Source organism: Sminthopsis crassicaudata, chromosome 4 (genome assembly GCF_048593235.1).
Source record: "Sminthopsis crassicaudata isolate SCR6 chromosome 4, ASM4859323v1, whole genome shotgun sequence".
Taxonomy (NCBI): domain Eukaryota; kingdom Metazoa; phylum Chordata; class Mammalia; order Dasyuromorphia; family Dasyuridae; genus Sminthopsis; species Sminthopsis crassicaudata.
The window spans coordinates 456,279,747-456,305,343 of record NC_133620.1 but is presented as its reverse complement, the minus strand read 5'-3'; the positions used below and the strand labels follow the sequence as shown (position 1 = coordinate 456,305,343).

General features: G+C 53.6%; 1 protein-coding gene across 3 annotated transcripts in view; it reads right to left on the bottom strand.

The window, feature by feature from the left end:
• Positions 1-25,597, bottom strand: part of RAP1GAP2 (RAP1 GTPase activating protein 2) — a 221,458-nt gene that overhangs the window by 7,337 nt on the left and 188,524 nt on the right. For all 3 annotated transcript variants that reach the window (XM_074263903.1, XM_074263902.1, XM_074263904.1), the window contains 10 exons: positions 21,869-22,024; positions 19,008-19,079; positions 17,202-17,288; positions 15,980-16,114; positions 8,539-8,676; positions 6,921-7,039; positions 5,948-6,061; positions 5,681-5,798; positions 4,240-4,366; positions 725-804 (listed from right to left, as the gene is read on the bottom strand). In XM_074263903.1, coding sequence (XP_074120004.1) covers positions 725-804; positions 4,240-4,366; positions 5,681-5,798; positions 5,948-6,061; positions 6,921-7,039; positions 8,539-8,676; positions 15,980-16,114; positions 17,202-17,288; positions 19,008-19,079; positions 21,869-22,024 — 1,146 coding nt within the window. The remainder of the gene's footprint in view (positions 1-724; positions 805-4,239; positions 4,367-5,680; positions 5,799-5,947; positions 6,062-6,920; positions 7,040-8,538; positions 8,677-15,979; positions 16,115-17,201; positions 17,289-19,007; positions 19,080-21,868; positions 22,025-25,597) is intronic.

The following is a 25,597-nucleotide window of genomic DNA, read 5'->3' as shown; positions in this document are numbered from 1 at the left end:
TATAGACTTTGACATGATAGCCTATGGGGCTCAGGCGTTAGCTGCGTCCCTTCACAACGTTTGCCTCAGTTTCCCCATCTGTAAAACGAGTCAGAGAAGGAAAGACTAATTTCGCTGACAAGAAAACCCCACATGGGGGCGCGTGCAGTGTGGACGTGCCACGGGAGTCAGCGATCCCTGTTCTGGAGGATAACAGGAGCTGGGTTTTGCCTTCTGTATGTGACGGGGTGCTCTGTATTAGTGAAGGGGGCTGTCTAACTGGCTCCTCAAGAGTAGTAGACTCACTGGCAGAAGAAAGATTGTAGGATCTCCATTTGGACAGCAGAGGCCTCCCTCCTCCCAGCCTTCCAAGGCCTTTCCTCCTCCCCCAAGCTGTGCTCACCGCATCCCTGACTCCTCCCCCAGAGCGGGACTGTCTCCCGTGGGAAAGAACAATCCGCCTCCGCTCCCCTCCCCTCTTCCAGGTCCTTCCCATCCCTGGACCTCCCACTCAGACACAATCCCTCCAGCCGGACTAGCTTTACCCCAACGGCAGCGCCGGCTCGGAACTGATCCATCCTGGAGGAGTTTCCTAGGGGGCTCCTGATGACCCGAAGCCTTTGCGAGTCACAGGAGTGACCGTGACTGGTTGTGTTTCAGGCAATCTGGGCCTAAAGGCGCCCCTCAAATCAGACCCAGATCAGGCCCCACCCCAGGCCCCATGCTCCAGAGCCCTCTCCCTTACCGTGCTGGAACTGGAACTGTGGCTGAGCTTATCAAAGCGGAACTTCAGGTTGGACCTCGGAGAGTTCCTGTTCTTCAAGTCTAGGAGAAGCAGCCAGGGAAAGATGGGGAAGGGAGGGCATTTTGGTAAACCAGTCAATCAACAAGCATGTATTAAGCACCTACTGAGGGCCAGAGAGCCCGGAGTCAGGAAGACTCTTCTTCCCCAGTTCAAATCTGGCCACAGAGACTTACTAGCCGTGTGACCCTGGGCAAGTCACTGAGCCTGTTTGCCTCAGTTTCCTCATCTGTAAAATGAGCTGGAGAAGGAAATGGCAAATCACTCTGGCAAGAAAACCGCCACTGGGGTGATGGAGGGTCGGACATGACTGAAAAGGTGCATCAATGAGGCTCTGGGGGCATGAAGGCAAGAAGGAAGCAGTTCCTGCCTCAAGGAGCTTGTGTTCACAGAGAAATAGCTACAGCATAGAGGTGAAAGAGGAATCCTGAAAGGCTTCTTGGCGGAGGCTGCCCTTGAGCTGAGCCTTCGGGGGCTTAGTGTTAGGGGCGGAGACAGAGAAGAGATGTGCTGCTTTGTCACCATCATCTTTTTTTTAATGTGTTTTTGGCTTCCCAACCAAGCGCCCATAAACATTCTCACAGAGTCTTCGTGTTTCTTTGACATTTTTATGCACAGGCAGCTAAACGACCCGGTAGATAGAACATTGAATGTGGGGGAGTAAGACCTGAATTTGAATTCTACCTCATACTCTTACTGAGCAAATTACTTAACCTCGATTTGCCTCAAATCACCTAACTGTAAAATGGGAAAATGATGGCACCTTCCTTGTGGTGTTGTGAAGACTGAAAAAAGAAATATTTGGAAAACTGCTTAGCAGCGGTTAGTAATTTATCGGTCATGTCTGACTCTTTATGACCCCATTTGGTTTTTGTTTTTGTTTTTGTTTTTTTGGCAAAAATGCTAGAGTGGTTTGCCATATCCTTCTCCATTTCATTTGACAGATGAGGAAACTGAGGCAAATCGCCCGAGGTCACACAGTTAGTGAGTATCTGAGGCTGGATTTGAACTCGGGTCCCCCTGATTCCAGATGGGACGCTTTCTCTACTGCACCATCTGGCTGCTCAGGGGGGCGCTCTGCAAACGCTAATTTCCTTTTTCTTTCCCTTCCCTGTGTGTTGCCCACAGCTCTGCATCCAAGCACAGCCCATTCAGCGTCAGTGATGGGAAGGCCAATGGACTTTCTGTCCTGGTTTGCCCACGACTTGGGTCCTTCAAGTAAGTAGCAAGGAAACTGAGGCTATCAGTCACCAGAGAGCTTAGCAGCCGTAAGTGACTTGTCTCTCTAACGCTTCCGAGTCTTGGTGGACTCCCTACCACGACTAAGGCATTTTCTGAGCCTCGTCTTGTATAATACTGAGCAGAAAATGCATCTGTCAGGAGCATCAGCCGTCAGCGGGAAAAGGTTCAGTAAGCCTCGAAAACGTGACCGACTCAGGAAGTAAAACCCTCAGGTCGGTTACCTCAGACAAAAATTCCCCCTGATGAGCAGAGCACCCATCCCTCATGCCTTGTCCCCTTCATTTCCGGATTCATCCCTCCTGGTCCCTAATTTTTCCTGGCTAGACTGGGAGCTCACAGAGTGTCTTTCTGGCGTCTCTCACAAGCAGGATCTACTCCCTGGCCGGGCACAGGTTCAACCCTGAACAAATGTTTGCTGCGAGAAGCGGCTCTCCGACTCGCTGGAACGGATGGATGCGAAGGATGGATGCTCCCCTACCGGGCGTGTTGCTCGGATTCATATGCAATGGTCCATGGGCCGGACTCGATGGCCTCCGAGGTGTCTTTCAGCTCTATTATCCTGGCCATTTCCATGTTATAGCTATGATTTCTTGCCAAGCCACTAATAAGGGATGATTAAAGAGGCTGAGAAATACTCCGTAGAGGAAGTATGCTGTGGGACATGTTTACTGAACCACGGTACAGAAAGCCCCATCGAGGGCAGAGCCTATGTTGCTGTTTTTGTCTGTATCCTCCATGCCTTGCATGCAGCTGGGACTCAGCAAATGCTCGCTGAATTAAAGCAAATTAAGCTTTCTTTGCTGTTGGTCCCTAGGATGATGTAAGTTTTCTGTATTCAATGACACAATCCCCTGGCCAATCAAGTCATCTGCTTTCACTGTTTCCCTAGCAACAGGATGCCTGCCCTGAGCTCTCCCCATCCTTCTTCCTTCTTTGTGATAGGATGCTCACACCAAGGAAGGTTAGGTGGGGCTGGGGATGCCATCTGTGGCTGGAAGACAGCACAAAAACCCGGATGCACGTGGGCCTCCGAGCTACCACCTCCACCACCCTGTTCCGGTGGTCTAACCAACCAAACTGGGCGGTCCTGTTGATGGACAACCACAAAGCGCAGGGCCAAAGGAGGAGCTGGGGCTGCTTGCCTGCATGCTCTCACACCTGACATCTCAGGTGCTCGTGGGATGTCAGAGCTGGAAGAGGAAGTCGACGTGAGAGAGCTTGACTGATGCTACTGTTTAAGGTCATGAGATCACAGATCTAGAAATGGACGCTTCGCAGAGCCCTGCGATGAAGCCCGTCTTTATTTTTTGCTTGTTTTTGCATCGCCTCTTCCCATTTCTCCCAGGCTGGGATGGTCCTGGTGATTCCTGGGCCCGACCCCACTGCTGAAGGGTACGGGAGCTTTGTCCTGCTCGTGGTGTGACTGGGGGAGTTTGCCCCTCCTTGGGCGGCTCTTAGCGGCTCGCGATTTTGTAGCCAGCCGTAGACACCCGACTGGCACGAGTTCTGTCCCAGCTCAGACCTGAGCTCCCAGCAGCCTCAGCTTGCCAGACCAGGGTCTCACTTTACAGAAAAGGAAACTGAGTTCCAGGGAAATGAAGCGATTTTGCCCTGCATCCTCCGGTGGGATTTAGGGAGGGAAGGGACCCATTCACCCTCCGTCTTCTGCTCTTACAGGCTCAGAGAAGTTAATGGACTCAGCCACGGTGGTGATTGTCGAGTCACGTCCAGCTTTTCCTGACCCACGTGGGTTTTGTGGGCAGAGACCCTGGAGTGATTTGCCCTTTTGGTCTCCAGCCCGTTTTACAGATGAGGAAACTGAGGTAGACAGGGTGAAGTGACTTGCCCAGATCACACAGTTAGTAAGGTCTGAAGCCAGAGCTGAATTCAGGTCTATGTGACTCGAGGTCCAACACTGGGCATGAGGGCACCACTTAGCTGCCAAGCAAAGCCGAGTCCCCTGGCTCCTCCCCACCGCACCACCCTCCCTCTGCTCCATTCGTCCAGGCCCTCCCTCTGCCCCTGAGCTCCCCGGGGAGTGTCCGTCCACGTTACAGTGGGAGCCACGGGGAGCTGCATCCCACAGCCAGCCAGAGGATTCACAGAGCCCCACACCTTGGGACTGGGGCTCAAACCCACGCCCCCTTGGGACAAGAGCGATGACCTCAGCCCCAGGGAAGGGGCTCCCTCCCAGGCTGCCCGAGGCCGTCACTGACCTGTCGGGCTCCGGCTCATGATAACTGGGGTCGCTGCTGCTACTAGGCTGGGGCTCTCGCTGTTCAGGGACGGGCTGTAGACAAAGACTTCCTGCTTGAAGGGCGAAGCTGTGGAGGGCTGGCTGCTCTGGGGGGAGGGAGATGGGGTAAGAGGACGAGGCTCCAAGATTCTCTCTGCCTTACCCCCCCCGCCCCCCCCCCCCCGGGATCCCGATGGGCCTGGAGACATCACTCTCGTCCCGGCCTGCCCTGGCCAAGCTCCTGCCCCCAAGAAAACCGAGCCAGACCCCGGGGGCAGAACCCCAGACTCAGCGTAACAACAGGGGATGGGGCAGTAACTCCCAGGGAAGGAGGCCCTTTGTGTGCAGTCTCACACAGGGGACCGAGAATTAAGCGTGCTTGTGGTCTCTTCCTAGCAAACGGAGCTTCCTGAGAGCCGGGATCGGCTCATTCTTTGTACTTGTATTCTTAGCCAGTGCCCTGCACACAGCGGGGGCCTAATAAGTGCTTGTGCATTGATTTTACTTCGAGCCCGCCATTCCAGACCCCAAAACTGATGGCTTCTACCCTTGGCGGAGGTCACGGAGTCACAGATGTCAAGTTTCAGGGGACCCCGGCCTCATCCCTTCTTTTGTGAATGAGGAAACGAGTCGGAGGGAGGTTAAATGATCTGTCCAATGTCCGACTGAGGGTGGAGGTGAGATCTGAACCCAGATCCTCCCTCTCCAAAACCAGAGCCCTTCTCACTGAACCAGAAAAAGCAGCCGGACCCCCTGTCTGCCTCAACCGGAAACATTTTACGTAGGCCTCCCCTACCTGGCTAGCCTGAAAGAAAAGAATAATGGATTCCGGCTCAGATGTCCTGGATTCAAATCTTACTTCTGCCATTTACAACTGGGACCCCGGAGAAGCCGCTACATTTCTCTGAGCCTCAGTTTCCTCATCTATAAAATGGGGAGGTTGTACTTTGTACCCAATCGTTTTCAGGCCTGTCCAGCTCTTTCATAACCCCATGTGGGTTTTCTTGGCAGAAATTCTGGAGCGGTTGCCCATTCCCTTCTCCCGCTCATTTTACAGATGAGAAAACTGAGGCAAACGCTGCAGTGGCTCATCCAGGACCGCACAGCCAGAGGCAGAATTTAAACTAGGAACGTGATGTCTTCCTGGCTGGGACCTTGAGGCCCCCCCAAGGCTGCTCAGGGGCCTCTTCCTTTACGCGCCCCTCTGATTCTTCCGGTTGTGGGAGCCCGGGGTCACCGCCGCCGCGGCCCGCGGGGATGCCAGCTCTGCTCACTCAGCGTCACATGCTCTACCCCCTAACAGAATACAAGCTCCCTGCCGCGGCCTCCGTCCTCCTTCCCCAGGACCCAGGGCTGACGGGCCCTTCGAGGGGGGCCGCCCGGTCCCGGCTCCGGGCCCTCCGGGCAGTGGTCCCGCCTACCACAATGTCATATTCCTCCATGGCCTCGCTCTCCCCGGCCGTGCTGCTGAAGCTGCTGGTGCTGGATGAGGAGCGGGAGATGCTGGAGCGCCCGTTTTCCTTCAGTTTGACGAAAGGCCTGCGGCGAGGGGCAGAGGCAGGAGGGGGCGCTCAGTCCATGCCCGGAGCCGCTGCGGGCACGGCGGGCAGAGCACCAAGGGCAGCTCCGCCAGCCAGCGGGCGCCCTCGCCCATCTCCCCTGCCCCCTCCGCTGCCCACCCCCCTTACTTCTCTTTGTTGGGGCAAATTTCCGGGGAGCTGGGGTTGGACGAGGTTTCCGATTTCACTTCCTGAGAGGAATGGCCGCCGTCTGGAGTCTTGGGGGTGCCCGAGATACTGTCACTGAGGAGAGAGGAAGGAGGGAGACCTGTGATAACGCATGGCAACTGCATCTCCACAGGACCCAGCGGACGCCCCGCCCTCTCATCGCATTCTCTCACTCTTAGGGTCACAGTCCCATTTTACAGAAGAGGAAACCGAGGCAGGGAAAGCAGCCGGTTTAAGGTCCCTCCTGAAAGTGAGGGCGTTTGGAGGGCAGGATTTGAATTCAGATCTTCCTGCCTCCCAAGTCAAGGCCACAGATTCATAACTGACAAGCCAGGGCTTGTGAGGAGGAGCCCAGGCATTTGTCCTAATTTTTAGGTTGACCTGATCCAAAGATACCTGACGGGGGTGGGGGAGGGGCCGGAGACCATTCAGGTGCATGGCTTGGGCAGGGAGCCCATTTAACTGTCGGGGGCGGGGGCTCTTAACCAGGAATCCGTGAATCTGCGGTTTTGTTTTCTGTGTGTTTTGTATTTTGATATTTTTTTTAACATATATTTCTGTTTTGGTTTCCTCTGTAATCCCATTTCTCTCATTTTATGCACTTGGAAACATTTTTCTGAGAAAGGCGCCGAGGCCATCAGCTTCCCCCAGGGCGGGACGCCGGAACGCTCCTGATCTCTGGAGAGGCCCGCGGGACCGCCTAGGCCCGCTAGGCCGCGGAGCTGGGCCTTGTGCAGGGTCCAGATCGCAAACCGCCGGAGCCGCATTCGGACTCAGGCTCTGAGTCCCGCCAGTGCCATCGTCCCAACACAGCTCCTCCCTCCGCCCCCGCGCAGAGCAAGCGCCCCCGCGGGGATCCCTCTCTCCCCTCCCCCGCTCCGCACTTCGGGGGTCGGGACAGCAGCAGGAGGGCCCGGGTGCGCCCCGGACTTACCAGCGCGTCCGGCTGTCGGCCGGGCCTTCGGAGCCCGTGTGCAGGCGCGGGAACAGCCCGGATCTGCGCTTGATGGGGCTCCGGGACTGGTTCTTGGCTGTGGCGGCCGCCACTGGAGGCTGCGGAGAAAGCCCTGGCTGACGGGCCAGTCGGGGCAGGAGCCGCCCTCCCCCGACACCCAGGCTTGAGACTCCTGCAAACGGGGTCCTGCTCCTGATGGGTCTCCCCGAGCCAAAGGCTTTCCTCCCCCTCCTTCTTCCCCTCCCTCCCTTCTCTGTCTGTCTCTCCCCCCTCTTTCCCTCTCTCTCTCTCCCCCCTCTTTCCCTCTCTCTCTCCCCCCTCTTTCTGTCTCTCCCCCCTCTTTCCCTCTGTCTCTCCCCCTCTTTCTGTCTCTCCCCCTTTCTCTCTCCCCCTCTTTCTGTCTCTCCCCCCTCTTTCCCTCTCTTTCTCCCCACCTTTCTCTCTGTCTCTCCCCCTCTTTCCCTCTCTGTCTCCCCCCTCTTTCTGTCTCTCCCCCCTCTTTCCCTCTGTCTCTCCCCCTCTTTCTGTCTCCCCCCTCTTTCTGTCTCTCCCCCCTCTTTCCCTCTGTCTCTCCCCCTCTTTCTGTCTCTCCCCCCTCTTTCCCTCTGTCTCTCCCCCTCTTTCTGTCTCTCCCCCCTCTTTCCTTCTCTCTCTCCCCCCTCTTTCCCTCTGTCTCTCCCCCTCTTTCTGTCTCTCCCCCCTCTTTCCTTCTCTCTCTCCCCCCTCTTTCCCTCTGTCTCTCCCCCTCTTTCTGTCTCTCCCCCCTCTTTCCCTCTCTCTCTCCCCCTTCTTTCCCTCTCTCACTCCCCCCTCTTTCCCTCTGTCTCTCCCCCCTCTTTCCCTCTGTCTCTCCCCCTCTTTCTGTCTCTCCCCCCTCTTTCCCTCTGTCTCTCCCCCCTCTTTCCCTCTCTCTCTCCCCCTCTTTCCCTCTCTCTCTCCCCCCTCTTTCCCTCTCTCTCTCCCCCTTCTTTCCCTCTCTCTCCCCCCTCTTTCCCTCTCTCTCTCCCCCTCTTTCCCTCTCTTTCTCCCCCCTCTTTCCCTCTCTCTCTCTCCCTCTCTTTCTGTCTCTCCCCCCTCTTTCCCTCTCTCTCTCCCCCCTGTTTCCCTCTCTCTCTCCCCCCTGTTTCCCTCTCTCTCTCCCCCTCTTTCCCTCTCTCTCTCCCCCCTCTTTCCCTCTCTCTCTCCCTCTTTCTGTCTCTCCCCCCTCTTTTTCTCTGTTTCTCCCCCTCTTTCCCTCTCTCTCTCCCCCCTCTTTCCCTCTCTCTCTCCCCCTCTTTCCCTCTCTCTCTCCCCCCTCTTTCCCTCTCTCTCTCCCCCCTCTTTCCCTCTCTCTCTCCCCCCTCTTTCTGTCTCTCCCCCCTCTTTCCCTCTCTTTCTCCCCCCTCTTTCCCTCTCTCTCCCCCTCTTTCCCTCTCTCTCTCCCCCTTCTTTCCCTCTCTCTCTCCCCCCCTCTTTCCCTCTCTCTCTCCCCCCTCTTTCCCTCTCTCTCTCCCTCTCTTTCTGTCTCTCCCCCCTCTTTCCCTCTCTCTCTTCCCCCCTTCTCTCTCTCCCCCCACTCTCTGTTTCTCTGCCTCCCCGCCCCTGGCCCCACACTCACCGAGAACGTGGTTTTGGTCACTTCCACACTGTTGTGCGTGATCCCCCCGCTGAGGCTGCCTGGGATGCCTCCGCTCTGGTGCTTCTTCTGGCCCCCCACCATGGTCTCCATGGAGTGGCTGCGCACCCGGATGGCCCTCTGCAGAGAAGAGCACGGGGACCACTCTAGGGCACCCTGGCCTGGATTCCAGCGCAGCCACCCGGCCCCTGTGCGCCAGCCCCTGTGTGCCAGCCCCCGCCACCCGCTGGCACACGGGACAGGGCCCTGGAGCAAACATACTGACGTGGGACTGAGCCAAGGCCCGACACCCACCAGTGGGAACCTTGTCCCCCACACGCCCGGGGAGTGTTAACAACTCGCTTGTCCATGGATCGTGTGAGCAGGATGCTCCACTGAGCACCCTGGCCGTGGGGCGTTGTGTCCTACAGAAGGCTCTCGGCCTTTCTGGGCCTGACTCCTCTCTGAGAACCTCAGATCTGGGGCTGGCGGGGCCCCAGAGACCGCGGCTCTGACCTCCCCCTTACAGGTGGGAAAACCGCAGCCCAGAGGGGCTTGACTTGCCCCACATCACAGAGGCCTCCACAGAAGAGCCAGGTTCTGAGCTCGGGCCCTCAGACCCCAATCATATCCACGTGCCCTCGGGGCTTGTTTCCCAACTGTTCACAAACCGCCCTTCCTGTTAAACCTGTGCCCACCTCCCGCACACACATTACTCATGTTACTTGAAATCTCTGGTTTCCCAGCAGGACAGGCCTCAGAAAGGGCCTGGCAAATAGTTGGCACTTAATAAGTGCTTGCTGAGGCCCTTTCTGTAGTGGCAAGGAACTGGAAGCCGAGCGGAAGCCCACAGGTGGGGGACGGCTGAATAAGTTATCGTCTGTGGATGTTATGGAATATTGTTGTTCTGTAAGAAATGACCAGCAGGAGGATTTCAGAGAGGCTGGAGAGACTGACATGAACTGATGCTGAGGGAAGTGAGAAACAAGAGAACAGTGTACACCATAACAGCAACTCTGTGTGAGGGTCGACTGTGATTGACCTGGCTCTTTTTGAGTCAGGCGAATTCCAGTGGACTTGGGATGGAGAGCCATCCGAACCCGAGAGAGAGCCATGGGGACTGAGGGTCAAAGCAGAGCATCTTCACCTTTCTTTGTTGTTCGTTCATTTGCTTTTTCCCCCTTTCTCGTGATTTTTTCCTTTTTGGCCAATTTTTGTGCACAACATGACAAATATGGAAAGATGTTTAAAAGGACTGTGCACGTTTAACTTACGTCAGATTGCTCACTGTCTTGGGCAGGGGGGAAGGAGACAAATGCAGGACAGGTTGGAAAAAAAAAAAAAACAGAGTAGAGAAGAGCTGAGGGCAATGTGAGAGCTGGCTCCAACTATCCGAAGGGCTCTTTGCGGAAAGAGAAGAAGTAGTTTATTTGTGTCTGGAGACCTGAGGGAATTTCTAGCCAAGGGGTGGAAGTTACAGGGAAGCAAAGTGACACGGGGAAAGACGGACTCAAAGCCAGGGGCCTGAGATCCAAGCCCCCTGTAGGAGTTAGAACAACTCGTTTAATCTCTCTGGGACTCAGTTTCTTTGTCTGTAAAATGGAGATAATCAGAGTCTCTATGTCACAAGCTTGTTGTGAGAATCAAATAAGACGCCTCACTTGGGTACTCTGCGAACCTTCGAGTGTTAAATAAAAGCCAGCTATTATCATTACTGCCTTGTTCACATATATACAAGTATGTGTACTTATGGGTAGAGATATCTGTGTCAACTAGCCTCGGTTTCCCCATCTGTAAAACAGCCTCTGAGGTGGCTTCCAGCACTAGAGCTAGGCTCCCACAGGCGAGCTTATGGCGGCCACCGGATCTCTCACTGTCGCATCCGGGGGTCTTGCTGGCTCGCCGTGAGGCGAGCTCACCATCGCCACGTTCCCCATCGATGGCGCTGGGCGGCTAATGGCCCCGAATGCCAGAACAGAAGGGGTTCGGTGTTGATTTTGGACCCAAAGGATCTTCTTGAGCAGGAGCCTGAAACGCTCCGCCTTCTCTAAGGCTGTTCAGGGTTTAGAAAGTCTCCCTTCCTAGAAAGCCATTCCGGAGCGGGCTCCTGCCTCGTTTTCTAGCTTCAGCCAAGGAGGCGGATTAAGGGAGGGGATAGGGTCACTCACAGGCCGGAGCCAGTCCCCTCTCCTGGCCACGTACCCTCCTCCTGGGTACCACGGCGGAGCTTCCCATCAGAGAGCCGCATCCCTCACAGAACCGGGTCTCCTAGCAACAGATCCCCGAAATGTCATTAAAACGGCCGTGTCCCATTGGCTGCCTGGCTGAGAGATGACAAAAGCCACACACTCGGCAAGAGCGAGAAGGGCTGTGGGGGGAGGGCAGGGGAGGGAGCTGGAGCCCAGATGCTTCATCCCCGGCATCTCTGGATGCTGAAGCCCTAAGACACGTCGCACAAAAGTCCATTAAAAAACCCTTCAGAACCACCGATTCGCAGCTGGGAGGGACGTTCTAGCTCACTGAATCCAGCCCTTTCATTTTACAAGTGAGGAAACTGAGGCACAAAGGTGTCAAATCCCAAAAGCAGTCAGTGGCAGGGAAAGAACCTCAAACGACAAATTCTGTGTCCCGGCCAGGCTGGCTCACTTCTTGTTTCTTGTCCAAGCCTTCCAGCTCCCACTTCCACATTCTCCTATCCCCACCCTCCCTTCTGCCTCTGCACCACCTGAGCGCCTTCCAAAGATCCGCTCGAGGGCCACCACCTAGCTGAGGTCTTTCAGGATCCTTCCAGATCCTCCCTATTATTTTGCACTTACTGTGCACACATTTATACCTACATTTATATTTGTAACATACACTGTGGGGGGCAGCCGGGTGACACAGTGGACAGAGCAGCGGCCCTGAAGTCAGGAGGACCTGAGTTCAAATCTGGCCTCAGACCCTTAATACTTCCCAGCTGTGATCCTGGGCAAGTCACTTAACCCCAATTGTCTCAGAAAAAGAAAAAAGCCACATACTCTGCATATTTGTATGTATTTGTGCTGTCTTGTCTTCCCTGCTGGAATACAAGTTCCTTGAAGTCAAAACTGTTCCGTTTTTATCTTGTCTAGCCCGGCCGCGTGTCTGGGACACTGCAACGCATCTCAGAGTCGGGACTCGAGCTCCGTTCCAAGGCTGCTACGGCTGCCTTGAAACTTAATCAACCACTGCTCACCAGTAACGTGATTTTGCCCAAGTTTTTTCTATTCTCAACAGGATATTTCTGTGCAGTATAGACAGCCCAGGTTCTCATAGGAAGTCCAAGTCAGAAGAGAAACTGAGACTGACGGCCAGAAAAAAAGAGGAAAAGGAAGGAAAGAAAGGAGAAAAGGGATGGAGAGACTAGGAGCAGATTCTTCCTTCTGTTGTTGGCCCAGGCTTAGTCTATAAGGACTTCTACTAGGAGTCCCTCCACCAAAGTATAAAGTCCCAGCCTGCTTGCTAGTAACCTGCAATGGGTCACCGCCGAAGCCCAGAGGTTCGTGTCATTTTGGAAGAGACCAAGGCCCGCGTGGGGGGAGCTGACCGGCCAGCGATGAGGGGCAGCCTGGTGACTTTCTGTGCATGTTGTAATTTGGGATCAAACTCACATTTTTGGCCCCCTTGGCTCTGTGAATTCAACCCACTGAGCAAGCCCACCCCCATTCTGGTCTCCTGTGGGCAAGCCCTGGGTGCAGAGGCGGCCCTTCCTCGCCAAGGTCAAGCTCCCTAGGTGTACCTTTGATGGTGGCATCCCTGCCTCTCTCCTCTGGGAGCTGACCCTGCCATCGCCTTTATCTCTTTCATCTTCAATTCCTCCTTCTCGGTGGGCTCCTTCCCTTCTAGAACACAACTAGATCTCCTTCTTCCCCTCCCCCTCTTCTAGAAATATAAGTAAATCTCCTTCATTCTTAATTTTCTTTTACACAGCCACATCCTCCCAAATCTCTTCTCCCTTTCACGGCTAAATCTTTAGCCTCCTCCAGACTTGTCTCCCCCCATTACCTCCACTTCCTCTCCTCTCTTCTCAGTTTGCAGCCCCTTGCAATCTTGTTCTAACACCAGTCAACGGAAACTACCTTCCCCAAAGTTACCACTTCTCCCAATGGGCTTGTCTCATCTCCATCTTCCAGGCCTCCGGGCAGCCTTGGGTACTGGGAACACCCTTCCCTAGGTATTCTCCCCTCTCTGGGTTAGGTAGATGCCGTTTATTTCTGGTTCCTCCATCCCCCTCTCCCCTCCTTCAGGCCCTTACTGGATCATCAGCCATATCCTGCTCCCTAACTCTGGAGGTCTGTTCGGGGCCGCTCCTCTCTGTCTCTCTCTCCCCCTCTCTCCCTTTTTCTCTTTTCTTCCTTGTTTTTCCCGTCTCACCCCTTTCTCTCTGTCCTATTTCTCAGTAAGCTCAATTCCCATGGATTCCCTTATCTCTGTGCAGAGGAAGAAATAAAAAAGCATTTGCTCCACATCTGACTCTCAGATCTTTCCATTCTCTCCCATCGACCTCCAGTCCCCTTGGAATCAGACGCCAGAGTTTGTAAGTCCAAAACAGAATTCCTTACCTTTCCCCCCAACTCCCCCTAATTTTTCCAGCTCTCACAGGGACACCCTCCCCTTTGTCACTCGGGTTCCCCACTCCAAAGACCTTGTTTTGTCAGTCTCCTTCACAGCACACATCCCCCTCCCCCCCCCCAGCCAATCAGTTGCCAAATCTTGGGACTTCCAACCCCACATTTCTTATATTCCTTTTTCTCTCCCTCACGCTCCCTCAGCCTCGTTCAGGCCCTTGTTACCTCTCACTGCACAATGACAACCACCCGAATTAAAGCAGCAGCAATTAAAGGCCACGGCACACTCCGGCTTACCAAACCCCACCCTCTATGGGACAGAGCACACGCACGTCTTTCTGTGGGACGTTCAAAGATTCTCCAAGCGTGTCCTTCCTCCTTCACAAACATTCCAGGCCGCCCTCCCCGGGGCTCCTCGAACGGGGCTTTTCTCTCATTTCTCACCTCTGTGCCTTTACACAAACTGCCCCAGGCCTAGAACGCATCTCTGACGATCCGAATCTTGTGCTTTCCTCAAATTCAGCTAAAGTTGCCCTTTCTCCAGGAAACTTTCCCCAATGGTGCTCTAACATCTACTTTATATTTTTCTCTTGTCTTTTAGTTTTGCACATTGTTTTCCCTGATGGAAGTAATCACCCTGAGGGCAGGAACTGTTGCATCCCCAGTGCCCAGACTCTGTACTTGTTGTGGTTTTTTGTTTTTGTTTTTTGCTGAGGCAGCTGGGGTTAAGGGACTTGCCCAGGGTCACACAGCTAGGACGTGTTAAGTGTCTAAGACCAGATTTGAACTCCTGACTCAGGGCCGGTGCTCTGTCCACTGCGCCACCAGCTGCCCCCTCTGGATTTCTTGTTGCTTCTTATTACTGTTGCTTCATTCTGGAAGAGGACCGGGACCTCAGGGAGGTGACATCACTAGCAAGAGAACTGGATTTAAGTGAGGGAGGCTGGGCCTCCCTTTCCCCTGCAGAGCCTCTGGGTCAGTGGCAGGATACAGATCAGAATCACTGGAGATGGCCCTGGATACAACGGGAGCCTTTGGCCTTTTAAAGCCGAAGCCTTCAGTTTGACTAAGGCGATACCCAATCAGCGATTGAGGCCGAGTATAAATCAGGCGAGAAATGATTTCTTTCACTTAGTAAAAAAGCCCCAAACTAACTACGTCCAGAAGGGGAAGATCCTCTGGGCCCGCCCCGCTCGGACTCAGCAGTCGGGACTTTGTCACTTCCCATTCCCACCGAGGTGAGTGGAAGGAGAGGAGGAAGGAAAGAGACTGGCTGCCTGGGCCGTGCGGTGTCCTTGAGAAGCCAAGGGGAATTCTCTGAGGACCGAGGCCGGCCGGCTCTACTTTCAGCCAGCAGGTGTCAGGGTTAGACAGTGGAACAGCAGCGGCTTCGAATGAACGAATGGGTGAATGGATCCCGGACAATGTGGGCGCTCCCAGCCCTGCCCCCCACTCTCTGCGTGACCTTGGCCAAGTCCCTTTCCCTCCCCCCAACTTTGAAATGATGAGCATTATTCTAATGACCCATTTCCAAGTTCTTCCCCCAGAGGGACTCCATTCATCCTTGGACAAAGCCCCTCTTCCGTCTGGGTCTCAGTTTCAAGGTCCAATCACGAGGCTCAGTTCACGGGCTGCCCTCCTTGAACAAGGAGATGACCTCAGGATGCTCTGGGAATCTCCCTCGCTTCACCTCCAGTGTCTGTTTCTCTCTCTTTCCTAGTTTTCCAGACCATTTCTCGTCCAAACTAGTTCACTTATCTCTCCGTCTCAACCCCGCCCCAGGTCCACCATTTTCTCCCGTTTCTCTTCTCCATTACTCAGCTGTCCCTCAGCACTTAGGCAGACCGACCACCCTTCCCCAGTCCTGCCTTGGGATGAATTGGGGCCACATGTCCTGACTGGGGACTCTCTGCCGACCAAGAGTCTATAGGTGGGAGAATTTCCCCTCTGGGTGGCAGAGGCTGGTATGTTATCCGAGGAGGAATCAACAGAAAGAGATTAGGAATACAATCCCCTGTAGATGAACCCCCAAAGTTAGTCTTTCCACAAACCTCCCCCAGCCAGAGAGAGACGCCCCCAGAAGGAGCTCCTCCGTCAGAATTTCAGCTTCTTGGGGGGAGGGACGCTTCTTTGTAAGCCCAGTACTTAACAAGACCTAGAATAAGGGAACTCCTTAATAAACACTTGTTGAATGACGGACAAAGCAGCCTCTGGCCTTGCTGGCTCCCCTCCGCAGCCTCTCCTCCGCAGGCTAAATAAGGATTCCTGCCTGCCGTCCCAGACGTTTGAGCTAGGAGGAGAGAGGGTACGGGAACCGCCATCCTCCTGGTCCCTCAGGCCGGCCTTGTCCTGGCCCGCCAGGAGAAGCTCTCCTTTCCACCTGAACGGCATCTTCAGCATCCACCCCCTCCCGTCTGCCTGCACGCCACCGGAGCAAGGGCTGAGCTATAGTTTTAGTTTTCTATCCCTCGTGTATTATGCTATACACAAGGACCGTCCTGGCTAGATTCCTGCTGGATTTTAGTGTGGATCGTCAGAGGTTCAGTAATGGCGGCGAATCAGATTTGGGAGCTGTTCTGCTCCAACAACATCTCAGGCCTAGCGCTCCGTAGTAACCCTCCAGCTGCCTCGTTAACCGGAGAACCTTGGGGACACAAAACTTGCCTTTGACACGTACTGACTGAATGACCCTGCACAGGACCCCCAAAGTTCTTTATGCCAGTGGCGTCAAACTCAAGAAGAAGTGGACGCCTGTGGGCCATTTTGGCTGTGATCCAAGGAGAAGACTGACCATTTTCAGTCGGTTTTTGGTCATTCCCCCTTGTCCCCTGGAAAGCCCTGTTTCCACATCCCTTTACCTTGAAAGACTCCAGGAATCCCCCGTGGCCCCCGTTCTCAAACTTGTCCTCCTCAGGCCCCAGCCCCAGCATCGCCTGAGTGTGCGTGTGGAGTTCATCGTGGAGATTGTCCAGCAGGGCGGCCCGGGTCCGATCCTGAAAGAGCAAAGTGGGGAGAGCTGGGTCAGGAGGATCTGAGTGTCCATCTCTCCCGGGGGCCGTGTTCTCAGAAACATCACAGAGGACCGAGCCCAAGCGGGAATCCCTGCCACAGCTGGCTGGACAACGTCTGGCTTCCTGCTTACGGGTCTCCAATGAGGGGAGCCCTCAAAGCCCTTCTTCCCCTTCCTCTGTGACTTCTCTCTACTGCCCCTTTGGGGCCACGCAGAACAAAGCTGATCCCTCTTCCCCACTTAGGGCAGCCCCAGACTCAACGACAAGCATCGGCCTTCTCTTCTCCACTTCTCTTGTCTTTCATTAAAGGAACGATAACACGTTTTATATGCCCAGTGTTCTCACTGGCCCCTCAAGGAACCCCAGAAATGGAAGGCCATCTAGCCCGGCTGAGAGCTGTCGTCCTAGAGAGTAAACATCACGGGCACCTGGGAGGGTTGGACAGAGGGACGGGGAGAGACCAGGACTAATGACAACTGGTTACGATGGAAGGAGAGGGACTGGATCCGGGCGGCTGGGGAGTGCCATAGTGCTCAGAGCACTCATCTTCCCGACATGATCCAAGGCAAGTCACTTTATCCAGATCGCCTCAGTTTCCTCATCGTAAAATGAGTTGGAGCAAGAAATGGCAGACACTGCCCCAACGGGGTCATGGAGAGTGAGCCACGGGACATATTTGTGACTTTATTGGTGTGTCTAACTTCTGGGGAGGAAACTCCCTTCAGGGCAGGCTAGCCACTTCTCAGCCATTTTCAGCCCGAGGTCCGAGATCCTGAGACCTGCCTGGGGTCACAGGTTCAGAACGTGTCAGAAGCAGGACCAGGGGTACTTCATTAATTGCTGAGCTGGCTCTCTGGTCCCCCTGTCTTCCCATCACTGATATGGCACGATGCAATATACCTATTAAGCCCCACAACAGCCCTTTGAGGTGGATGTGTGCATTATCATGCTATTTTATAATAATAATTATAAGCTCGGAGTGGTTCAAGGCTTGCCGGGGCTCACAGCTGGTAGGTGTTCCGCGCTCTCCTGGGCCATACGGAGGTCCCAGGCTCTGTGTGGCTCTCACCTCCAGCTTCGCGAACTTGTCTGACTTGCAGCAGGCGTTCTCAGCGTTGGTGAGTTTGGTGAGCAAGAATTCCCGGAACTCAGGGCTCTGTAAGAGAAGGAAGGAATCAGCAGACCCAGGCGAATCAGCAGACCCAGGCGACACCTGCCTGAGGAGTCATTGGGGGCTTGCATCCATTCACAAAGCTGCTGAAAACCTCCAGGGGGCCCTGGATAACAAGCAGCCATGCTGAGAGACCACGGAGCTGCCCCCCGCCACCCTTGGGCCCAAGAAGAATCCCCACGTTTCCATTTTCTAAGTAGGTGGGGCCACTGGAGCACGTGAGAGGGACGCAGTTCATTTGTGATCTCTTCCCTTTAGGGAACACTCTGGGACTAAGCTCTCTCTGGCAAGGCAGACCAGAACCATCTCTGCCCTTACTGCTGGTTTAGAGAATTGTCTAGAGGCGTCCACAAAAGTCCTGACTACAACTGCTACCAGGTTAAACTGTAATTGGGAAACATTTAACCAAATAAATGAAAATATAAAACAATAGAGATGATGTGGATTTGTGGTTTTCTAAATCAATATGGCCCAAGGGGAACCGCTTCTATTTGAGCTTGACAGTACTGGTCTACAGAATTTTAGTGGCCAAATGACTTGGTCACTTGGCCCATCTGTATCAGAATCAGGATGTGGAACCAGGATTTAAGGCCAGTTCTCCATTCACGATACCAGGTACTAGTTCTGGAGCCAGAAGGGATCTCATCCAACCTCTCATTGGAAAATAAGGACCAGGGAGATGAGGATTATCTCCTAGATCCCGCAGGCAGGCAGGCAGAGACAAAACTTGCCTTTGACACGTACTGACTGAATGACCCTGGACAGGACACTTAGCCCCTAAAGTTCTTTATGCCAGTGGCGTCAAACTCAAATAGAAGTGGATGCCATTTTGACTTAGAAAACCACACACTCACATCACCTATGTTGTGTTGTATTTTTATTTATTTTGCTAAAGATTTAAACTCTTCATTTAATTTAAGCACCCAGTCTCCTATCGTTCTAGGCAACTTTTTAAGACTCTAAAATATGGAGTGCTAACTTAAAATGGCAGGAGTTTCTTCACCTAGAAATGCTGGGTTATCAAGCAAATTATAAGTCCAGTCTTGATTTTTCTCTTACTCTCTTAATACACATACAGATATGTATATGTATATATAATCATAATTGAGATAATTTATATATTTTACACATTCTTTGCATATATTTAGATGAACATATTCAAAATGCCCCCAAAGTCTTAGGGAAGTTTAAATCTTAACTTAAACTGTCCTAAAACTTTTAGAATACTTTGTATAAAGAATTGGGACAATACACTATATATTCCATGTTACACAGGAGTTGTATTATATATGACATATATATGACATGATGTCATCATAATTCTCATACACATGCATGTCTACACATGTATTGCATATGTGTGTATATAAATGTGTGCACATATATTTATATAATAAATCCATGCATGTATTATATATGCATGTATATATGTGTGTGTGTGTGTGTGTGTGTGTGTGTGTGTGTGTGTGTGTATGTGGCTATAGTTCTTCTGAGTTGACAAATACCCACTCGAAGCATCATTTACTGAGTTTCATTCACAAAGATCAGGGGACATGGAGAATTGAGGGAGAGTCTTCTGCTCATGGAGGGGCCATTCAGACTTGGGTCTTAATGGGGAATGAGACTCAGGCTTGATCCAGGAGTACTCGGAGCTTCTCGGGGGTCCAGAAAACCACAGTTTAGAGAAGACAGGAAGCCCGTTACCTTCTGGAACACAGGGGGACTGGGCAGGGGTGGACCGAAGAGTGGTACATCCTCTCGAGCAGTGACTGAAACCTGTGACAAGCAGAGAGTCAGAAATGGGCAGGGGAAGAGAGGAAAGGGAACAGGAGGCGGGTGTGGTTGCTCGGGTACCACCAGGGACGCCCACAGGCTGCTGAGCCCAACAGCAGAGAAGTGCCAGTCAGCCCACGTGGCAGCTGGAGACAGCTCTCAGCCAAGATTGTGGCCGAGGGCACGCAGCCCCTGCGCTCTACTGGGAAGCGAAGAGGGCCAGCTTCTCCTTCCAGCCTTGTTGCCAAGCAACGTGGCTTCCTACAGGGAGAAGTCTTTCTTTCCCTCCCAGGATACAGCAGGGAAATGATGTATTAGACATGCAAAGCTGTGCTGCGCTCCGGATGCAGAGATGATGCTCCTGACCACTGGGAGAGCTAGAACTAACTTGCCTTCTGTAGGTGGGCTGAGTTACAGCATCCGTCCCCTCTCAGCCCCAGTGTTATCAGGAGGCCGGGAATATTCTGGATGTGGCTCCCAAATAAATGCGACCGGATAATTGGGAAGAACTTTGTAATTTGTCTAGGCTTTATCGCACAGGTAGGGGAACAGCCCAATACTCTCAATGTAAAGTTAGGAGGAGTCTGGGAAAAATAAAGGAGTGTGGGTGGAATCCACAGCCCTTCTGACTTCACAGACCAGTCTTCTTCTGTTGGGCCAGAGATTATTAACCTGGGGCTTGTAGATTTATTGTGCCCCCCCACACACTATTTTGATAACTGTATTTCAATCCAACTGGTTTCTTTTATAATCTGGTATTTGCATCAGACACAGTTTGGTGGTGGGGTGGTGGAGAGTTCAAATTCTGCCTCAGATACCTCATTGCTGTGTCTCATTGGGCAATTTCTTTAACCTCTGGCTGGCTTGATTTCCCCATCTGTAAAAATGGGAAATAATCAAAGCCCCAGACTCCCAGGGTTATCATCTGAGGTAACAATTGTAAAGTGCTTTGCAAACCTTTATCTATCTGTCTATCTGTCTGCCTATCTATCTGTCTATCTGTCTGCCTATCTATCTATCTATCTGTCTGTCTATCTATCTATCTGTCTGTCTGCCTATCTATCTATCTGTCTGTCTGCCTATCTGTCTGTCTGTCTATCTATCTATCTATCTATCTATCTATCTATCTATCTGTCTGTCTGTCTGTCTGTCTGTCTATCTATCTATCTATCTATCTGTCTGTCTATATCTATCTATCTATCTATCTGTCTATCTATGTCTGTCTGTCTATCTATCTATCTATCTGTCTGTCTGTGTCTGTCTATCTAGCTGTCTGTCTGTCTATCTATCTGTCTATATCTATCTATCTGTCTATATCTATCTAGCTGTCTGCCTATCTATCCATCTATCTATCTATCCATCTATCTATCTATCTATCTATCTATCTGTCTGTCTGTCTGTCTGTCTATCTATCTGTCTGTCTGTCTGCCTATCTATCTATCTATCTGTCTGTCTGTCTGTCTGTCTGTGTCTGTCTATCTCTATCTGTCTGTCTGCCTATCTATCTGTCTGTCTGTCTGTCTATCTATCTGTCTGTCTCTACTTATCCTTTCATTCACTTGTTTATTTATTTATTGCATTTGACTACCTTGCTCTGAAAAAGGGCTCTTAGGATCCACCTGACTGGATTCCATGAGCAGACTAGACCATGCCGGCTAGCCAGCACCTGGCCCTTAGTAAGCCAGCTCACAGCATGCTGGGCCCTAGGACCTTGACCTTGTTAACACCAATTGAGCTTAACTGGGCACAGATGGGCAGAGGCAAGAAGCAGCAGAAGCAAGAGCCTGGTACAAGTCCATGGCCCTGCATGTCATAGCTGCCTGTCTGTCCTTCCCTGAGGTTCTGCCAGCTTGGAACCTCCAATGAGATCTCTTTGTCTCTCCATGCCCCTCTGTCTCTGCCCCAGAGATGCCCATTTTTGCTTTTTCCCCGGGCAGGGAGGGAAGGCTTTGCCGCTGCCATCGGACAGTCTGCCCTTTCCCATTCCCGGCTGCTTGCTGACGTGTGCCTGGCCTTGGCTTCCGGCCAGCTTATCAGGCCTGCAAAGTAGGACAGATGCAAGGAGGCTGGTGGGCTGGGGGAGGGGAGGCTCCAGCCTAGGGCAGTGCCAAGGGGAAGGGAGGGGGAAGGGGCAGCCAAGCTGCAGCTGGTCAGGCTTCTCTATCCCTGAGCACAGAGCCTACGGCCCCAGCCAAACCACAGGGCACGGCCACAGGAAATGGCTGGTGAGCTCTGTTGAAGGGATTTCTGGACCGGCTCCCAGCTTCCCCACCAGCCACCCGGGCCTTGCTGCTGGGGCGGGTGAGCGAGCCTCCAGTCAGCAGGACCAGAGGGCTCCAAGCTGGTTTGGGGACCAGGGGGCCACAAGCATTTATTCCACGCCTTCTGGGCTCCTGCGCTAAGTGCTGGGCACAGCTGAGAGGCAAAAGCAAGGTGCCAGCCTTTCCAGTGGGGAAGACAAGGGACAGGATTAAGGCCGTCTGAATGTTCAGAGGCTTCCTACCTGTGAGCCCCAGCAACAGATATACAAGATGAGATGTGTCTGTCCCTAGCAGAGCTCCCCACTGGGCTAACCCGGCCTCCGCCCTCGCGCCCGCAATGGCTGACCTGCCCTCCTTCTCGAGGCTGCTTGGGATGGACTCTCCTCCCCACCTGACGGGCTACCCCCAAAGTCTCATTTTGGTTTTTCTGCTCCCCAGAAAATGCAGGAGCACCTCCAGACCTGGGGGCCCAAAGGACCCCAAGAACTGCCACGGCCTACTGACTGCCAGAGAGTCTCAGCTTCCTTTTACCTTATAGGACGGGGTCTCTCCCGCGGCGTTTTCGGCTTGGACAACAATGTAGGCGTGCAGGAAGTTGGAGGCGATCATGTCAGGGACGAAGGGAGTGTTTTCTTCTTGGAAGATGATGGCCACAATGTCATTCCCGATGTGTCTCTTTCTCTGCAGCTGGAGCAGAAGAAAGCAAGAGTATTTGACTGTTATTACGAATCCTGAAGGAAAATAAAGGAAAGAACCAACGTTTATTCAGTCTAGTTCTAGTGGGCTTCCGTGGCAGTCAGAGGGATCTGGATTCAAACCCTACCTGAGTGACTCACTTAAACTCCTGGCTCTGAGGGACCACAGGTGGAGTAGGACGGTTGGGCCACACGAGGTCCCTTCTCATCCTTTATCTCTTTATTCCGTGGAAGGATCTGTGGTCCACATCACTTATGTCTCCAGTGAGTCCCTGACTGTGAATAGGGGGCTGAAGGAAGTGGTCTCAAGGTGCTTTGCAGCTCAAAACTGTGATCCTATAAATTAACCACGAGCTTCCCGAGGGTAAGAGCCATCTCTTAGCTAAAGAGGGGGGAAATGTAGCAGGCCAGGGCTAAGTTCCTTACAATAATTATCTCACTTGATCCTCCCTCACGACAACCCCCAAAGCAAGCTTTTATTATCCCCATTTTATAGCTGAGGAAACCGAGGTGAACCGAGGTTCAGTGACTTGGTTAGGGTCACACCACCAGAAAATCTCAGAGGATAAATATCAGTTTCTGGACCTCAATTCCGGGTCCAGGTTTTAGTTACTGTGCCACCTGGCCGCCTACGTTAAACTTCGTGTCTTTCCCAGAACAGGCCCAGGCACTCCAGACACACTTGTCAAATTTAATCAGATTATGAGCAAATCCCACGTTAATGTCTGGAAGCCTTGATGTGGCACACTTTGGTCAGCTGAATGCCCCCTGTGTTTAATGAGGAAAGTCCCCAGTGCCCTGAGCTCCTCTGGGTCACAACATCAGTGATTGTGGGGCTGAGTGCGCACCAACTTCTCTCCTGTAGAGCCAATTACTGGGGGCACGTGGGGCACCCTAGTCCGGGAAATCTTAATTAGCGTCCCTATGCTTGAACCCCGTGGCTCAGCAAGCGGGGGGGCGGGGCTTTCTCTGGGGAAATTTCTTTCCCCTCTTCAAAGGCGGAGAAAATTAAAAGCAAGTCCTCAAGGTGGCCACTTTCATAGGATCGAGATTTGGAGTTAAAAAGGGCTCATGGAGGCGAATCCCCCCCCTTTACAGACGGGGAAACCGAGGATCAGAGAAGCAGCCAGTACGGGTCCGCGGTGGTTACTAAGGGTCCGCGGTGGTTACTAAGCGTCCGCGGTGGTTACTAAGGGTCCGCGGTGGTTACTAAGGGTCCGCGGTGGTTACTAAGCGTCCGCGGTGGTTATTAAGGGTCCGCGGTGGTTACTAAGCGTCCTCGGTGGTTACTAAGGGTCCGCGGTGGTTACTAAGCGTCCGCGGTGGTTACTAAGGGTCCGCGGTGGTTACTAAGGGTCCGCGGTGGTTACTAAGGGTCCGCGGTGGTTACTAAGCGTCCACGGTGGTTACTAAGGGTCCGCGGTGGTTACTAAGGGTCCGCGGTGGTTACTAAGGGTCCGCGGTGGTTACTAAGCGTCCGCGGTGGTTACTAAGCGTCCGCGGTGGTTACTAAGGGTCCGCGGTGGTTACTAAGGGTCCGCGGTGGTTACTAAGGGTCCGCGGTGGTTACTAAGCGTCCTCGGTGGTTACTAAGCGTCCTCGGTGGTTACTAAGGGTCCGTGGTGGTTACTAAGGGTCCGCGGTGGTTACTAAGCGTCCGCGGTGGTTACTAAGGGTCCGCGGTGGTTACTAAGGGTCCGCGGTGGTTACTAAGGGTCCTCGGTGGTTACTAAGCGTCCGCGATGGTTACTAAGGGTCCGCGGTGGTTACTAAGCGTCCGCGGTGGTTACTAAGGGTCCGCGGTGGTTACTAAGCGTCCTCGGTGGTTACTAAGCGTCCTCGGTGGTTACTAAGGGTCCGCGGTGGTTACTAAGGGTCCGCGGTGGTTACTAAGCGTCCTCGGTGGTTACTAAGGGTCCGCGGTGGTTACTAAGCGTCCTCGGTGGTTACTAAGCGTCCTCGGTGGTTACTAAGGGTCCGCGGTGGTTACTAAGGGTCCGCGGTGGTTACTAAGCGTCCTCGGTGGTTACTAAGGGTCCGCGGTGGTTACTAAGCGTCCGCGGTGGTTACTAAGCGTCCGCGGTGGTTACTAAGGGTCCGCGGTGGTTACTAAGCGTCCGCGGTGGTCACTAAGCGTCCGCGGTGGTTACTAAGGGTCCGCGGTGGTTACTAAGGGTCCGCGGTGGTTACTAAGGGTCCGCGGTGGTTACTAAGCGTCCTCGGTGGTTACTAAGCGTCCTCGGTGGTTACTAAGGGTCCGCGGTGGTTACTAAGGGTCCGCGGTGGTTACTAAGCGTCCTCGGTGGTTACTAAGGGTCCGCGGTGGTTACTAAGCGTCCTCGGTGGTTACTAAGCGTCCTCGGTGGTTACTAAGGGTCCGCGGTGGTTACTAAGGGTCCGCGGTGGTTACTAAGCGTCCTCGGTGGTTACTAAGGGTCCGCGGTGGTTACTAAGCGTCCGCGGTGGTTACTAAGCGTCCGCGGTGGTTACTAAGGGTCCGCGGTGGTTACTAAGCGTCCGCGGTGGTTACTAAGCGTCCGCGGTGGTTACTAAGGGTCCGCGGTGGTTACTAAGGGTCCGCGGTGGTTACTAAGGGTCCGCGGTGGTTACTAAGCGTCCTCGGTGGTTACTAAGTGTCCGTGGTGGTTACTAAGGGTCCGCGGTGGTTAGTCCGCGGTGGTTACTAAGCGTCCACGGTGGTTACTAAGCGTCCTCGGTGGTTACTAAGGGTCTGCGGTGGTTACTAAGCGTCCGCGGTGGTTACTAAGGGTCCGCGGTGGTTACTAAGGGTCCGCGGTGGTTACTAAGGGTCCGCGGTGGTTACTAAGCGTCCGCGGTGGTTACTAAGGGTCCGCGGTGGTTACTAAGCGTCCGCGGTGGTTACTAAGGGTCTGCGGTGGTTACTAAGCGTCCGCGGTGGTTACTAAGCGTCCGCGGTGGTTACTAAGGGTCCGCGGTGGTTACTAAGCGTCCGCGGTGGTTACTAAGCGTCTGCGGTGGTTACTAAGGGTCCGCGGTGGTTACTAAGGGTCCGTGGTGGTTACTAAGCGTCCGCGGTGGTTACTAAGGGTCCGCGGTGGTTACTAAGGGTCCGCGGTGGTTACTAAGCGTCCGCGGTGGTTACTAAGGGTCCGCGGTGGTTACTAAGCGTCCTCGGTGGTTACTAAGGGTCCGCGGTGGTTACTAAGCGTCCTCGGTGGTTACTAAGCGTCCGCGGTGGTTACTAAGCGTCCGCGGTGGTTACTAAGCGTCCTCGGTGGTTACTAAGGGTCCGCGGTGGTTACTAAGGGTCCGCGGTGGTTACTAAGCGTCCTCGGTGGTTACTAAGGGTCCGCGGTGGTTACTAAGGGTCCGCGGTGGTTACTAAGCGTCCTCGGTGGTTACTAAGGGTCCGCGGTGGTTACTAAGCGTCCGCGGTGGTTACTAAGGGTCCGCGGTGGTTACTAAGGGTCCGCGGTGGTTACTAAGCGTCCTCGGTGGTTACTAAGCGTCCGCGGTGGTTACTAAGGGTCCGCGGTGGTTACTAAGGGTCCGCGGTGGTTACTAAGCGTCCGCGGTGGTTACT